This window comes from Ziziphus jujuba, chromosome 5 (genome assembly GCF_031755915.1).
Source record: "Ziziphus jujuba cultivar Dongzao chromosome 5, ASM3175591v1".
NCBI lineage: Eukaryota > Viridiplantae > Streptophyta > Magnoliopsida > Rosales > Rhamnaceae > Ziziphus > Ziziphus jujuba.
The window spans coordinates 509759-525287 of record NC_083383.1 but is presented as its reverse complement, the minus strand read 5'-3'; the positions used below and the strand labels follow the sequence as shown (position 1 = coordinate 525287).

General features: G+C 40.2%; 2 protein-coding genes across 5 annotated transcripts; one reads left to right on the top strand and one right to left on the bottom strand.

The window, feature by feature from the left end:
• Positions 1 to 305: 305 nt before the first annotated feature.
• LOC107416056 (uncharacterized) lies at positions 306 to 6196 on the bottom strand. 4 transcript variants are annotated; one of them, XM_060817164.1, is made up of 7 exons: positions 5445 to 6196; positions 5281 to 5368; positions 5009 to 5113; positions 4803 to 4922; positions 3516 to 4564; positions 2482 to 3168; positions 306 to 1390 (listed from the first exon to the last, which is right to left on the bottom strand). In XM_060817164.1, exons 5-7 carry the CDS (start codon positions 4440 to 4442, stop codon positions 806 to 808), a joined length of 2199 nt encoding a protein of 732 aa, XP_060673147.1. In that variant the 5' UTR covers positions 4443 to 4564; positions 4803 to 4922; positions 5009 to 5113; positions 5281 to 5368; positions 5445 to 6196; the 3' UTR covers positions 306 to 805. The 4 variants fall into 4 exon arrangements, with proteins under 4 accessions (XP_060673147.1, XP_060673145.1, XP_060673148.1 ...); XM_060817162.1 differs by having other exon boundaries at positions 3516 to 4922; XM_060817165.1 differs by having other exon boundaries at positions 3516 to 4922; positions 5281 to 5364.
• Positions 6197 to 9459: 3263 nt separating this feature from the next.
• LOC107416023 (uncharacterized) lies at positions 9460 to 10510 on the top strand. Its single transcript, XM_016024468.1, has 2 exons — positions 9460 to 9961; positions 10044 to 10510. The coding sequence occupies exons 1-2, from the start codon at positions 9460 to 9462 to the stop codon at positions 10508 to 10510; spliced, it is 969 nt and encodes a 322-aa protein (XP_015879954.1).
• Positions 10511 to 15529: the final 5019 nt, after the last annotated feature.

Genomic DNA, 15529 nt, shown 5'->3' with positions numbered 1-15529 from the left:
TAACAATAATATCTAACAGTTTTAATAAAAATAAATGCAGTGATTATCATAATAACCAAGCATACTTATTTGTATTCATGAAACTTACAAATTAACAAGCCATTGGTAAATAGGTTGATGTTTCGAGTAATACCTCTTTTTTCCAATCGACTCATTTTAAAGTTTACATTTCCGTCTAGGCCAAACATGTGCAGATCTAGACCTACAAGAAACAAACTCCAGATGGTCTCCATGTAGCAATTGTCTAATACCTAGCATTCATAAAAAAGGGGGAAAAAAACAAAAAAAAAAAAAAAAAAAAAAAAGAAAAAAAAGGGAAAAAAAATTTATTACTATGCAATATTTCCTCATTATTCACTACAATAATACGGAAACGATTGTAAGACACTGCAAACAGTATTCACAAAAATTAATTTCCTCCTACGGAGAATGGCCTTGGTACGGAATATTATATTATACAGGGAGCATAATCGAGCATAATCCGCATAGGAGCAGAAGGAATATTGTATGTGGATTTGCCGACCCGGCAAGGTTGAAAAATAGAGAGGATAGAGATCAGCATCAAAATTTTCAGACGCATCAGAACTAGCCTTACATTGTATGCAAAGCAATGGCACAGGAGGAAACGAGATGGCAGAAGAGAACACAATCACTGCTATGGTGGCAGCTAACGCAAAGTAACTTTGGGGTAATTCCACCTTCTCAAATGTTCATCAAGCATCCGGAGTTCCTTCTGCTAACCAAACAATTCCCCACATGCTCTATCAATGATCATCAAATGCATCCTACTCTGTTCTCCTAGTCATCATGCAGGAGAAATATTAATAGTTGCCGCCAATTCTGCCAACTGTTTCCTCCCAAGATTGGCTACAAGTTCCATGGAGATGAAGTGTTTTGGTAGATTTACAAATTCTTCCACCTTGAAGTTATGTAATAGTTGCATTTCTTTTGCTTCTGCATCTGCTGCTTCTGCCTCCACGTGAAGAAGGTTAGCTTCATCTTGGTCACCAAACTGCAAGGCAGCTTCTCTTTCTGCTGCAGCAGAACCAGCTACCAAAAGCAACCTCTCAAATCTTGCCCTTGCTACCTCTCTTTCCTTGGACGAAATGAGCCCCTCATACTCCTGCAGTTTGCTGACAGTGTCTTTTATCTCTTCCTCCAGCTTCTCAAGCTCCAATACAGCTCTTTTCATGTCATTTTGTATGGCATCCTTCTCAACCGTTAATGACTTTGCCTCAGCAGCTATCCTTGCAGCTTCCTTAAAATTTCTTGCAGCAGCAGCAACTTTCTTTTCTGCTTCCAGCTCAGGTGCCCTTTTGTCTAAGAAAAATATCCTCTGCTTGGAGGATGATATATCTTGCTGGATGCTTGACTTTCTTGTTGATAGTTCCTAGAAGCCACGGAACAAAAAAAATATATTCAATAAATTGGCATGTCATTGTTGTCATTCAGTGAGAAAAAGGTGTTCCTAAGAAAAGAAAGGGGCAAATAAAATGTGGACTGGTTGAAACTCATTAATTATTTTCCTTACTGCTAATTAAAACTCATTTCAATGATGAATCTAGACTGTACCACGTTAACACTTAAACAGTATCAGAGTCGACTACTGAAATTTTCTTCTTTTTTTTTAAAAAAGAAAAAAAAAAAAAACACACTAATGAATTTTGAAACCAGTAGTGGCTTTATGTGATAAAGTCACATATTACATTTTCCATAACATAATTAAAAATATACAGGCTCAAAAAAAAAAAAAAAAGGATAAATTATACTAAATTTGAAATTTAATTGTTTAGAACAATAAAGTGATAACTACATCACAACTTACCAAACTCTTAGTCCAATTCAAAACAAAGACAGTAAAATAATGAACATGATATGATACAATATAATATAATTTATTACAAAACAGTTTGGTATTAATGCATGCAGTATGACTATGAACTAGCATGACAAATGAGCCCCAAAAATGTAGGCAAACAAATAAGAAACAAGGAGAAAAATGTGATTGTCCCATGAGCAAAATATTTAGACATGGATTATAACATATATTTGACAATAAAAATGAAAGAGAAATCAGTTCCCAGTACTTTACAATAAGAACATACTGGTTTCAATAAAAAATTAACAAGGTCGAATTATCATTTTCAACAAGAAATCTTGGTATTTTATGAATCAGCCAACAAACTCCTTTTTCAAGGGGCAATGAGACACACTTTCTAGGACAGGCCCATTTTCTCACAGGACGCATTAGGAAATTTCTAAAATAATCATCTACGCGAGTATTAGGCAATTCCATATATGCATCAATGGCATAAATCTTTTCTGAATTTTTATGTGAGAAGTATGCTACAGATAACCCAGAAGAATGTGAGATATTAATGTGTTAATAGGAAAATGAAACTGCTTAAGCAGAATAGAAAAGATGTAGGAGCAACTCCAATTTCAAGCAAAATCAGAGAGGGATGGGGAAGCATGAAATACCTGTAGAGAAGCTCTAGAGGTGGAAACCTGCAACTGGAGTATTTGGACATCCTCGGAAAACTTCTCCTCAATCTTGGCAAGCCTCACTTTGTCTTCCATAGACTTGGAAACAGATGACATCAGACTCTTTCTAAGTCCAGCAACTTCCTGGTAAGATTTTGCTTCCGCTGCAGAAGCCTGGGCAACCTCTTTCAACTTAGCTCCTCTCTCTTCTTCCTGAGTTAGGAATTCATCAATTTCCTTCCTCTGTGATAACATAGCATCTCTGTCTAAGCCAATCTGGGAAAGGCCAGATTGCAGGTTAGCAAACTTGGCATCAATGCCAGATTGCATCTCCTGAAAACCAGAGACAACGTCAACAATCCTTTTGTCAACCGCTTCGATGTCAGAATCATTTTGTGCAATCTCCTCTTCCTTGCGTTTCACGAGGGCAAGCAGTTGCTCCAATTCATCCATCAGCACAATCTTCTTCTTACAAAGAGATTTTCTCTCCCTCCTGTCATTCTCAACTGAAAGCTCAATGGAATTATTCAATACATTGCGGGCTTCACTTATGATTTCTGATTCAATTTCTAATTCCATCTTCTTCATCTCCAAGGATTCGGTTGATGAGAACCATCTATGCATTTCTTTTGAAGAGACGACTTCTGCTGTCATTATGACCTTATGTGCTTCAGTTGATGCATCCTGAGGAAAACACAATACATTTTAATTTTTTATCAACAAATTGAATTTTGCCTCTCCAAGTCCATATCTATCTATCTATCTATTTATCTATATATATATATATATATTTTTTTTCTCATTTATTATTATTTTTCCCCCCTCATCTCAGCAGTTACAGAGCTTCCTAATGCCAATTTATTGTTGACAAATAGTAGTTGATTAGATGAGCATACACTTCATTCATTCTAACGAAAGTTAAAATTAAAATGAATTCATAGTAGAGAAATAAAAGAACAATTTGTTTTTGAATTATAATAAAAAAAAATAATAATAAAAATGGAAAGAGAAGCAAGCAGCAGAGTCCAGACCATGGCAAATTGAGTAAGCAGAGAAGTGCATTCCTCCTCAGCAGCGATTTGAGAGGTGAGCACCTGCTGCATCTGGAATTCAACGGCGTCGTAGTGGGACTCGGCATCTCTGAGTAAAGCGATAAGAGATTGCTTGTCCTTGTCAGCAGCGGCAAGGCTGTCGCTAAGCCGTTCAGCAGCCTCGAAATCTTCGGCGTCGCAAGCGTCGTTGAGTTGGTTCTCGAGGTCGGCATAGGCGACCGAAGCGAGGTGGAGGTTGTGGGCAGCTTTTCTTCTGGCGGCAATGAAATCCTTCCTGGCGGAGGAGACAGAGGAGACCGATTGACGAGCACGGTGGAGTTTGTCAGAGATCAGAGACTTGATCTGCTCCAGGCGACAACCAGCACCATCGGCCTTGTGTCCGTTGGCATGAGTAGAATCTGATTCAACGGTGGGAGTGGGAGTGGGAGTGGTGTGGGGCTGAGGCTCCTCCGCATCGAGAGGGCGAGAATAGGCATATGCATCGATATCAGCATCTCTGGCATATCCGATCCTCAACCCAGCAGCCCTCTTCTTCTTTCTGGAAATCTGTCTGGAGACGGAGTTGGAAGGAGGGGTGGTTTCTGTTGTGTGGAATTGGAGGGGAGAGGCAAGAGTGAGGTCAGAGAAGAGGTTCTCGTCCAGGGGTTGGGGTTGGGGTTGGGCCTGTGGCTGTGCCAATGCGTCTGCTGGTGATGCTGGTGCTGTTGCTGTTGGAGTTGGAGAATCATCTGCTTGATCGCTATCATCTTGAGATTGAAATTGAAATTGAGAATTATTACTAGGATCGAAGAGCACCATCCCCTCAAACAGTGAATCCATCTCATCCTCCATCTCCCACCGCCCTTTACTCTCTTTAGTATACCGTTTACTCGCCCTCCCCCCGTTCCCCGATTGTTTGTCAAACATGCACCAGATGCACACTACTAATCAACACAACACCGCACCGCCCATTCTTTCTCTTTTTTATTTTCATAGAAAAATTTCATTTTCACACCCTCAATTTGTTCTAATTGCATTTTAACCAATGCCTTTTTTTTTTTTTTTAAATCAAAAAAATATTATTAATTAGTTAAAAACTGTAATTGTATTTGCTTGCTATTATTATCTCATCATGAAATATTAATTTTTTACTTCTGTTTTTTGTTTTTGACTATTAAAATTAACTGCTAACAAACATATCGAACTGATATATATATATATATATATATATGTATATATATATATTTTGGTGAATAACATATCTAAGATAAGGGAATGTAAGCATACCAACAAAGGAGCTATTATGGGGCAAAACAGGCCATGTTCCAACTTGAGTTTTTCTCCATGTGAGAGTATTTCTAACAATGGGTAGAAGCTACACCTACAGCACTGTCTTCAGAACTCAACCTGTATGGTGGAAATCAATAGTATCTCATCAGAGTTCACAACAGTTTCATAATCATTCTAAGAAATGGATCAAGCGGAGCATTTACCTGATGATTTGAGCAATTATCCACGACTGGATCTCACACCAGACCTAGCGGAAGCAACACGGAGATCTCATCTGATGATGGTTGGAAAGATTTTCTCTGAAAAACCTGTCAAGAAATATACAGTGCAGCTGATCACGCGGAGAATTTGGTTCACACAAGACCCAGTACAAGTGGACCAAATCAACAATAACATATTTTTATTTTCTTTTAAAAGAATAGAGGATCGCAACAGAGTTTGGGGTAGACGACCCTAGACAATCAATGGGACTCACCTTTCTTTAAAAGAATGGGATCCACGGATGTCCCTGCAAGATTTCGACTTCTCCCACTCCACTTTTTGGATCCAGATACACGGGCTACCTTTAAAATTCATGACCAAATCAAATGCTCTCAAAATTGGAAGTTTTTTCAAAGAGGTCGTGAGTTATGAAGATACCTTGAGGAAGAGCGGACTAGGGATGACTTTCATGCGGATTCAAGCTGAGGTTGAAATTACCAAGCCTCTTCCCCATCGGTTTCTTCCAGAACTTGGAAGGAAGGAAAACTTGGATCCAATTCTATTATGAAAAACTGGGGGATTTTTGTTATCACTGTGGGCTAATAGGACATCTTAAGAAATCTTGCAAAATCGCCGACCCACCATCGAAGAAGAAGATCTCGGATGGTGACAAGTTCGGGGTTTGGTTACGCGCTGAAAAGGGTCCTGTTCAATTATGCGGGTAGGACACCATTTACATCGATTTGAAACCTTTCGACAGGACTTCTACGACTCTCATTCAAATGAGGAATTACGGATCGACGAGGAAGCCCATATCCTAACCTTCGGTGGAGAACCCCCTACAAATCTCGACCACAACATTCCCTTCACCGGACCTCAGGCCAAACCAGCAAACTTGGCCACCAGGGCATTGCCTCATGATCCATGTGATCAATCAAACAAAAGCCGCTGTGCAAGGAATAGGGAAATCATGAATAGCCACCCTAACCCTAGCTCTCTGTTGGAACCTGCGCTCGAAAAGGCTGACTTCTCTCTCAGTAAACATCAGAAGGAGAGCCTTCCAATTTCAAAATCCACCTTTTCCAAGGCATCCGATAACACTGCTGTGCACCTATAAGGGAACCCTAGAGCCAACATAGAGAGCACAATCTCCAATAGAAAAGAGGCACAGGGGAGATCTGACAAGGAACCATCATGTTTTAGGGTTGGGACTTTCACGAGGCACGTAGTGAAAAACAAAAAGCTGACTGGAGTGGGCCAAACGAAAGAGTAGGTCTCATGGGCTCGCTACAGAGGAAGCCCAGCAACATAATTTGGAGAAGAGTATTACTGAATCCCCAAAAATAGGAAGTACTGACCCAAAGACTCCACAAGGAGAAGTGGTAGTACAAGCCCAACAAGGTTTTTCCATAGAGGAGCACGGGCAAGTGACATTATTTGAACCGAAAGGGGAGTCATGGCCCAGTGAGGACTACTGCCTCGTGGAAAGCCAAGGGGAGAACCAGGTCATGCATCACTCTCTTTCACTGAAGGTAAGACTCAAGAAAAGTGCGAGAGGTGTACACCAAGAAACTACGTACGAAATCTTCCATGAGTCAAGTGAACCCTTCAAGTCCAAGGCTGAGAAGGCGGGCCTAATCATGACCCCCCTCCCCCTCAACCGTGAATTTCATATCATGGAACTGCCGAGGACTGGGGAGAAACTCGGCAGTTCATGGCCTTTATGTCCTTATCAGGAAACACTCCTCTACAGGCCTCTTTCTGTGCGAAACCAAAGCTCACAAGGAGAAAATAAATAAGATTAAAAGAAAATTGGCCTTCGAGAATCTTTGTATTGAAGCTGTTAATAAAAAAAGGGGACTAGCTCTTTTCTGGGACTCCAAATGGAACTGGACAATCACTCTGGCCAATAGCTGGCTCATTGGAATGTAGGTGGACTCCCACCACATGGATAGCTGGATGATATGGTTTTGTCATTGCCCCATAGAAAGATCCATGAGAAAGGCCTTCTAGGAGGAGCTAACATCAAGCCCAGATTTGTGGATATGTGTTGGAGATTTCAATGGCGTTTATGAGCAGGATGAGAAACTAGGAGGTCGACCAGTAATGGAGAAATCTAATCACTTCCTGCGATCTTTTATGTTTGATGTGGGTGTGGTAGACATTGGCTATCATGGTAATCCTTTCACGTGGTGCAATAAACGGGGAGGCAAAGCGAACATCAGAGAGCACCTCGACAGAGCAATAATGAGCCCCGCTTGGAGAACGGCTTTTGATAAAATGGGTGTCATCCATCTCTCAAGTGCTAACTCGGATCACATCCCCATTCAAATCAAGCTACATCTCGATCATTGTTTCAAAGCTCGACTATTCCAATTTCTGAAAATTTGGATGAGAGATATCACATGCAAGGACGTAGTGGAGCTAGCTTGGAAAAGTGCAAACACCAGGGACTGCCCCACATCTGTAATATATAAGCTTCATAGTACGGCATTAGCCCTGAAGAAGTGGAAAAAAGATGTATTTGGTTTCTGTCAGACCAGAATTAACCAATTGGAAGATAAAATTCAATGGCTTTAAAGCCTAGAACCAACAGAGGCAATCCTGGAAGAAGAACGGAGCACTTAATGGGAGTTGAACGAATGGAGGAAGAGAACAAAAATTCTTTGGAGACAAAAATCTTGAGAGATGTGGTTGTCCGCAGGAGATAGAAACACAAAATTGTTCCACACGGCAACTATAGCAAATAGGAGGAAAATTTTCATACCAGCCATAAAGGACGGAAATGGTCATTGGAGGGAATCACGAGAAGAAATTGGTAAGTTGCTAATCGAGGAATTTTCAAATCTCTACAGAGCTGAGGACATCAAACGAAGCGAATGTATGGGAGAATTCATTTCGAATTGTGTTACCAGGGAAGACAACAAATTTTTGGAAGCAATCCCGTCGGAAGCTAAAATTTGGAACGTGGTGAAAAACATGCACGTAACGAAGGCTCCCGGACCAGATGGCATGCCCGCATTGTTTTCCAAATATTCTAGCACATTGTTGGTTAAGATGTTGTTAGAATGGTGCAAAACGTCTTCCGTTCAGGGTTATTGCCAAGAGACATCAACCAAACCTTTGTTGTTTTAATCCCAAAAATCTCTGGAGTGTCCGAAGTCAAACATCTTCGACCTATAAGTTTGTGCAATACCACATACAAAACCATTGCGAAAATCATAGTAGATAGAATGAAGCAAGTTATCAAGAAAATCATCTCCCCAAACCAATCAGCGTTTGTTCCACACCGTTGGATCGGTGAAAATGCAATCATGGCTCATGAAGTAATCCACTCTATGTCACGTAAAAAGGGATGAATGGAATCATGGGTATTAAGGTTGATATGCAGAAAGCTTACGATAAGGTGGATTGGGTTTATGATTTCCAGACTTTTAATTCTCTTCGGATTCTCGGATAAGATAGCCAAGCTCGTGCTTAACTGCATTTCTTCTGTCTCCATGGAATTGCTTCTGAACGGAAGCATATTTGGCAAAATCCCGATGGAATGCAAGCTCAGACAATGTGACCCGTTATCTCCATTCCTCTTCATTCTAATGGTGGAACTTCTCTCTCGTATGTTGTACAAATGGGAAAGTGACAGGAAGATCACCAAAGTGAAATTCGGATGCTCATCCCCGTCGGTGTCTCACCTTCTCTTCGCAGATGATGTTCTCATATTCTGTGGAGCCAGTGTTGAGGAAGCCAGAAACGTTCATCGTTGTCTTCAACTTTATTGCAAATGGACAAGACAATCCTTTAATCAAGAAAAATTAGGATGCTTTTTCTCCTGTAATGTCAGCGAAAAAAGGAAATCGGAGATTAAACAACTTTTAGGAATGAAAGAGGTTGAGCGGACAAATAAGTACCTAGGACTGCCTTTATTTATCAACAAAAACAAGTCCGAAACCTTCCAGGATCTACAAAGAAAAGTGGAAACCAGAATCCAAGGATGGAAAGCTAAGCTTCTTTCACAGGCCGGTCATGCTACCCTCGTCAAACATGTGGTCACTTCCATCCCGGTGTACTCCATGTCAACATTCCTCTTCCTAAAGGTTGGTGCCAACGTTTGGAAAGCAAAGCAAGAGCCTTTCACTGGAAGAATGACCCTACAAATTTGCGAGGCTTCACTCCAATAGCAAGGAGAACGGTGTGCCAACCAAAATATAGTGGAGGTCTTGGCATAAAAAAACTATGGAACTTCAATAGAGCCCTCATTGCCAAGATTGGCTGGTGGCTAGCTATAGAAGCAAACAATTTTTGGGTGCAAACCCTCAAAGCCAAATACTTTCCCCACTCTTCTTTCATGAAGTGTAAGAAGAAAAACAATAGCTCATGGCTTTGGTCTGGCATTCTCAAGATTCATTCTCACCTAGCCACAAGGCTCTGCTATAAGGTAGGAACGGGCACTTCTATGAATTTCTGGGAGGACCCATGGGTCCCTAATATTCAAGGATTCATCCCAAAACCAAGACAACTCCCTGTCATATCTTTTGGCATGGTAAACTCACTTAAACGCAGCAATGGAGATTGGGATGATGTCCGATTAAATGCTCTGTTTGATCATGAATCGGTTCAAAAAATCCAGGAAATGTTCTGGGCCAAAAGTAACCAGGAGGACAAAATTATCTGGTCAAAAACAAGGAATGGAACTTTCAACGTCAAGACAGCTTACATGGCACAGGAAGCCGATCATCACAAAGAACAAAATTGGTGGAAGATCCTCTGGAAAAGCAAACTTCATGAGAGAACCAAGTTCTTTTTATGGAAACTAGCAAATCATGGACGTCCCGTCTCATCCAACTTATCCAATCGTGGAATGTCTGTAATTCATAATGAGTGTGTTTATGGATGCAACTGTAGCGAAGATGAAATTCATGTTTTCTTTCTATGTGAAGTGGATCGGTGGATGGCTGGTAAGTCCCTGGGGCTTATGATGGGAAGCCCTGGGTTTCAATGACTTCATGTCCTTCCTCTACTGTTTGGTCAACCCAATAGGCTTTCTTCCTATACATGAGGATGATAAAGAGAATTTCCTCTTCTTCAGCGCCATCACATTGGAATATTTATGGAAAATTAGGAATACAAGTTACCACACAGTAGAAACTCCGAATCTGCAGCAAATAGCAGTTTTGATACACAAAAATGTCAATGAGATGATCGACGCAACCAAACGGGATGCTAGAGCTAGCCGCAGTCCAGAGGAGTCCAACGGACACAACCATCTCTCTTGGAGAAAACCCTTGGCCGGATTCATCAAATTAAATTCAGATGCAATGATGAGATCCAATGGCTGCTTCATAGCCATAATAGCCAGGAACGAAGAAGGCAAAGTACTGTCAATACACTCCTTCAAGTCGAGAGTCTCAATCCCTGAAGTAGCCAAGCTAGAAGCCGTTGCAAAAGCCATGCATGTAGCCCAGTTTCATGGGTGGACAAAGGTGATATTTGAAACCGATGCCTAAACAGTCTTTAAAGCTCTCCACATGAAAGATAGCTCCCTTATTCATTGGGCTTCAGAAAGCCTTTTCTCAAACGTTATGCTTAATACTTCCAGTTTTCAAATTGTAAAATTCAATTGGGCCCCTAGAATAGCAAATAGCTTGGCCCACAATGTTAGCAAATGGGCGGCAACACAATATGTAGTAGGTCTTATAGACCCAAATTGGTTGCCTAGTGCGTGTACTGAGATAGTGACCCAGGAAAGTGCACCTAAGGAAGCTCCCTGTGTCCTAATTTGATATTTTGTTTTCCCCTTTTTGGTTTCTAATGAGTTCCCAGTTTGAGCCCCAAAAAAAAAAAAAAAAAAAAAAAAAAAACCAACAAAGAAGCTTTGCATTTTACCACATAAAAAAAAAAGGAGCTTTGTACTTCTCCTATATATAATTTTTTTTTCCTTTTCTAGTAACTATTATATTTATATGATATCCTAGGAGCTATCTTTTCTAGCAGTTTATTTTAGACGATAAAAACGGAATTCAAATTCATTCATTGGGGTTTTGTGTATTAGTACTTTTATTAAATTTTTACAATTTTAGGCACTTATATCCCCATATCTACACCCATATTTGCACTTTGCCTTCATTTTCTCTTTTGGCACTTTGCCTCTTAATCCTGTTTTTACCTTGCCCTGTTAGGTTATTTTCTTCTTTCCATCCATTTGGTTATTGAATAGTCACGTGCTCAGCATGTTTGTTTTTTGAAACATCTCTCCCATGGCTTTTCCTTCTATTACTTTGCACCAGCTTCCACATCTTTCATCAATAAAGTTTCTTTTTTACCAATCTCAAAATCTTTCTTTGGTCCAAGATTTCTACTTTGTAATTGAAGTTTAAATTTTTTTTTTTTTAATCTATGATTTTGGTTGTTGGGGTAGTTTTGTTGGGTTTTGATATTTGAACAGTGATATTTTATTAGTATATTTTGTACTTAAGCGTAATTTGATTTTTTCTCTCAAAAGAAAAAAAAAATTGCATTTTGGTTTTGGATTATGGATGTGCTGACGAATTCGTCAAACTCGACTAAGTTTGTTACAGTTTTGTATTCGTTGGGCAAATTTCTTGAATAAAGCCATAATCAATTTGACAATACACACAAGCCTCAAAACAACTTTGCTTTAAACTGGACTTTGATATTTCCCCTAGATTCTTTTGTCTTGAAGCAGAATTAGGTTACCAAGAGAGATTGTGATAGTCCTACATTATACTTGGTCATAAACCACAATAGCATTCCAACAACACAAAATAACTAAACAAGAATGTTTAAATAGTAAATACAAAAAGACTAATGAATAAAAGAATGTGATGGGAATAAAGATCAATCACAAATTCTTGATAGCATTGAGAATTAATATATACTTAGAACCGATAAACATTCATGAAGGGAATAATTTGGTTGTTGGAAGATTTGAGCACAAAGGATGATTATGAAGGATTTAAGTGGGACATGATACTAATGGCAATTTTCTAAAAGGCATGGAATATACATGAGGTCGTTCTAGTCTAACCGGAGTGAAAATACTTCACATAGGCAATTCCCCAGGACTCTTTTTCTCTTTACCTCCCTTTCTTAATTTAGCGATCACACTCTTTACTTTTGGTTCTTCCATGGTTTAATTTCTTATGCTTCAAGAGCTGCACGTAAGATTATCCTTCGATCCTTAGGCACAATCCCCTCTTTTAACAAAACGTCCTTTGAATCCTGTAAACCATTTTTGACTTGAAACATTGTTTTACTGTTGATAGCCAAATTACCAAAAGGACAATGTGAAAAGCTTTAGCTTGGAAGAATGGGAGCTTTGTGTCAGGACCCGTCCAAAATTCCTCACCGGAACCCTAGACAAGCCCTGATCCTAGGGAAACCTTACCGGACCCTCTAATGGAAAATCCGGCAGAACCTCCCCTAAGGGTTGGACTTACCATAAATTACCTGCACTGAAAACACACTTCTATATTCATCCCCTTATTCCTCCCACAATACTACAAATTAATTCCACAATTTTACAGCACTTCACAGGAATAACAGTAATCCAGTGCATAAATAAAACATAAGTGTCCAGAATAGTATACAGAGTTTCATGAAGTGCTATTCAATAGAAATTACAACAAAGATGAAAGAAATATTACAATTGAATTGAATGAGTACAAAGGTACTTCTCGAACTACGATAGCGGCGGAGATTTGGTTTGCTCCGGAAGAACGCCTACCACCCCTTGCACCTAAGGGAACGGAATTTAAAAACGTGAGATGCTAATCATCTCAGTGAGCGACCCTAGCTCCTGAACACTTTTAATAATAATAATATAACAAATAAGGGAATTTAATTAATACCGGCAATTAAATAGGTAAATAAATAATAACAGTTGAAAATAATAATTTCTCTCAAAACTCTCACTAATCACTCCGTTGGAAATGTTCCCTTTTTAAAACATTTTCACAAAACCCGATATTCGTATTTCCCGAAAACCAAGGGATCAAACAATTTAAATAACAATAAATATATAAATACCCCAAATATAATTAAAATGTAAATAAATATAATAAATAATTTATTGAACACTTTGGGGTTTGAAATTTTATCTGAAAATTTACACTTGACGCACCACACCATATACCAGTGATGCCCTCCGATACCCTGCGTCCTGAGCATCGACAGTACCGCTGCTGAAACCGTCATCCCGGCCAAGGAGAGGGGCGGCTGTGGCCAATATCAAACTTACCTGCCCACGGTCCAATGGCAACTCACGGGAGACATAATACTTGCGCGCTAACCACATATACACCGGAACACCAATACTGTATGAGTGCGTCTAAAATAATTATTAAATTAATTATAACCGTACCGTTTTTCCAAAATCACCGTGGAAAATATACCAATTTTCACATTTACCATCCCACATATTTCCCTTTAACAAACCCGGTACGAAACCATCGACAACAGTAAAACAATAATTTTTCTCGTAACACGAGGTCCAACAAATAATATTCTACGGGCATAATTATAAAATTTAAACCACCAATTAAACAAATAATTTCCTTAAAATATTTAAACCAATTATGCCCGAAAATAATATTAAAACCACATACGATTATTACTGAAATATACCTTGCTCATGCATAATAAATAAAATTTAATCACAATAAAATAATAATTAAATTGCACCACATGAGCATAATTTCAAATATCAATTAAACACCAATTAAATATAATTAACTGCCCCAAAATATTTTTAAAGGTGGGTCACTCACCTTAAGCGCGTATATCAGCTAAGATCCTCCGCAGGATCAACTTCACTACTCGCATGCGCACCTAAAACAGCCACAGTACACCAACCAAATATATTAATATTTTAATCGGGTAACTCCCAAATGGGTATCCGGGGAGCGAACACAAACGACAACTAAAAATTATGAGTAATATATCGAATCGAAGCTTGAGTGATGAGGATCACGGATTCGGTCTTACTTCCCGGAGATCGGACCAGAGGTGGCCGGAATCTCGTCGGAAAGCTTTTGGGATTCAACTCCTCAATTCTCCCAAACCATTGCAAATTGGATGAAAAGGATGCTGGATTTGGATTCAGGAGGTCAGAATTAGTGGACAGGGATCGGCGGTGCAACTGGGTACTCGCCGGAACAGTGACTTCCGGCGAGCCGCTGCGGTCACCGGCAATCGTTGCCGGAGGCGGCGCGTGCGGTGGCCGATGGCTGAGATTTTTGGGGATTTTGTAGATTGAGGGGAGAGGATTCCAACGGGACCGGTGGTGAGGCAAACGGAGGCTGGACGGCGAAAAGATCGGGGTTTGAAGGTTTTCGGTGCCTCGCCGGAAAATGCTCCGATCCCGGTGCGTTGGAGGTCCGGTGGCCGTGAAATTTGGTGGGTAGGCCGGAATTGCCACGGGTGAGAGACCGGTCAGGCGCATGTGGCTTAAAAGTGGCCGAAAATGGGTCAACGGCTGTGGCCGGCGGTGGAGGGGAAAAATCACCGTCGAGCTTCGTCGGCTCGGTTTGGGCGCGTCCGGCGACCGGCGGTCGTGAAATTTTGGGGTTTGGCAGGAAATGGGGAGGCGCTCCCGTCTGGCCTGCGCATGTAGCAAGGATCGACCGGAAAATTTATCGAGTCCGACGGCTGGTCGTTTCTCTCTCTCCCTTTCTCTCTCCTCTCTCTCTTTCTCTCTCCTCCCCGACGTTTTTGCCAAATAAAAGCCACCGTGGGTGACACTGTTCACCCACCTGGACCAATCAGGTGACGAAACATGGCGTTACTGTGCACTTAAGCCAGATATAATAAAATATTACGGTATTTAGCGAACTTTACACATCCATAACGTTTTAACTAGATGTCCAATTTAAGTGTGCCGCTAGTCTATGAACTCGTATCGACGAGTACTTTACAACCATACAAAAGTCAAAAAAAAATTACACAACAATAAAAAGTCAACTCCCGGCACCTTTTGGATAGTTTGCACCTCGACTTGTTTTGCCCATAACTTTCAAACCGTAGCTCCGTTTTCGACGTGCTACTAGTCTACGAACTCAGGGTATCATGCACTTTGCCACAGTACCATGTTCAACTAGAAATTTGAACTGAAACAAAAAGTCAACTTTTGACCCACTCGGTCAACGGTCAACCTCGATCAACGTGCACAAATTCCGATGTGGTTTGGGTCGGGGTGTTACACTTTGACTGTTTGTTACTAGAAATTCTTTCTCACTACATTTGGAAACAACAACGATGGCTTAACAGAGGAATACACTTGCTTCCGAAAAGAAAGACAGTTGTTTCTTAAATGGCTGAGCACAATTGTCCATCAATTGCGTTGGCAGATCACATAAGACATATGTTGTCTTGACTTAAACATGGGCTCAAAACCAAGACTTGGCAAGCCGAACTAGGGTGGAATCTTATTAAGGTTTAACAATAATACATTTAGATTGAAGTGTAAGGTTTTGGACTATAGCACTCATAAAGTAGGTAGTATGGTG

Excerpts from the sequence above, each read along its gene's own strand:
- LOC107416056 (XM_060817163.1), bottom strand. The coding sequence starts at position 4,442 with ATGTTTGACAAACAATCGGGGAACGGGGGGAGGGCGAGTAAACGGTAT. Across the intron at positions 3,169-3,515 it reads TGCTTACTCAATTTGCCATG|GATGCATCAACTGAAGCACA; the intron begins GTCTGGACTCTG and ends TGTTTTCCTCAG. Across the intron at positions 1,391-2,481 it reads CCTCTAGAGCTTCTCTACAG|GAACTATCAACAAGAAAGTC; the intron begins GTATTTCATGCT and ends CGTGGCTTCTAG.
- LOC107416023 (XM_016024468.1), top strand. The coding sequence starts at position 9,460 with ATGAATTTCTGGGAGGACCCATGGGTCCCTAATATTCAAGGATTCATC. Across the intron at positions 9,962-10,043 it reads AGTGGATCGGTGGATGGCTG|GCTTTCTTCCTATACATGAG; the intron begins GTAAGTCCCTGG and ends TCAACCCAATAG.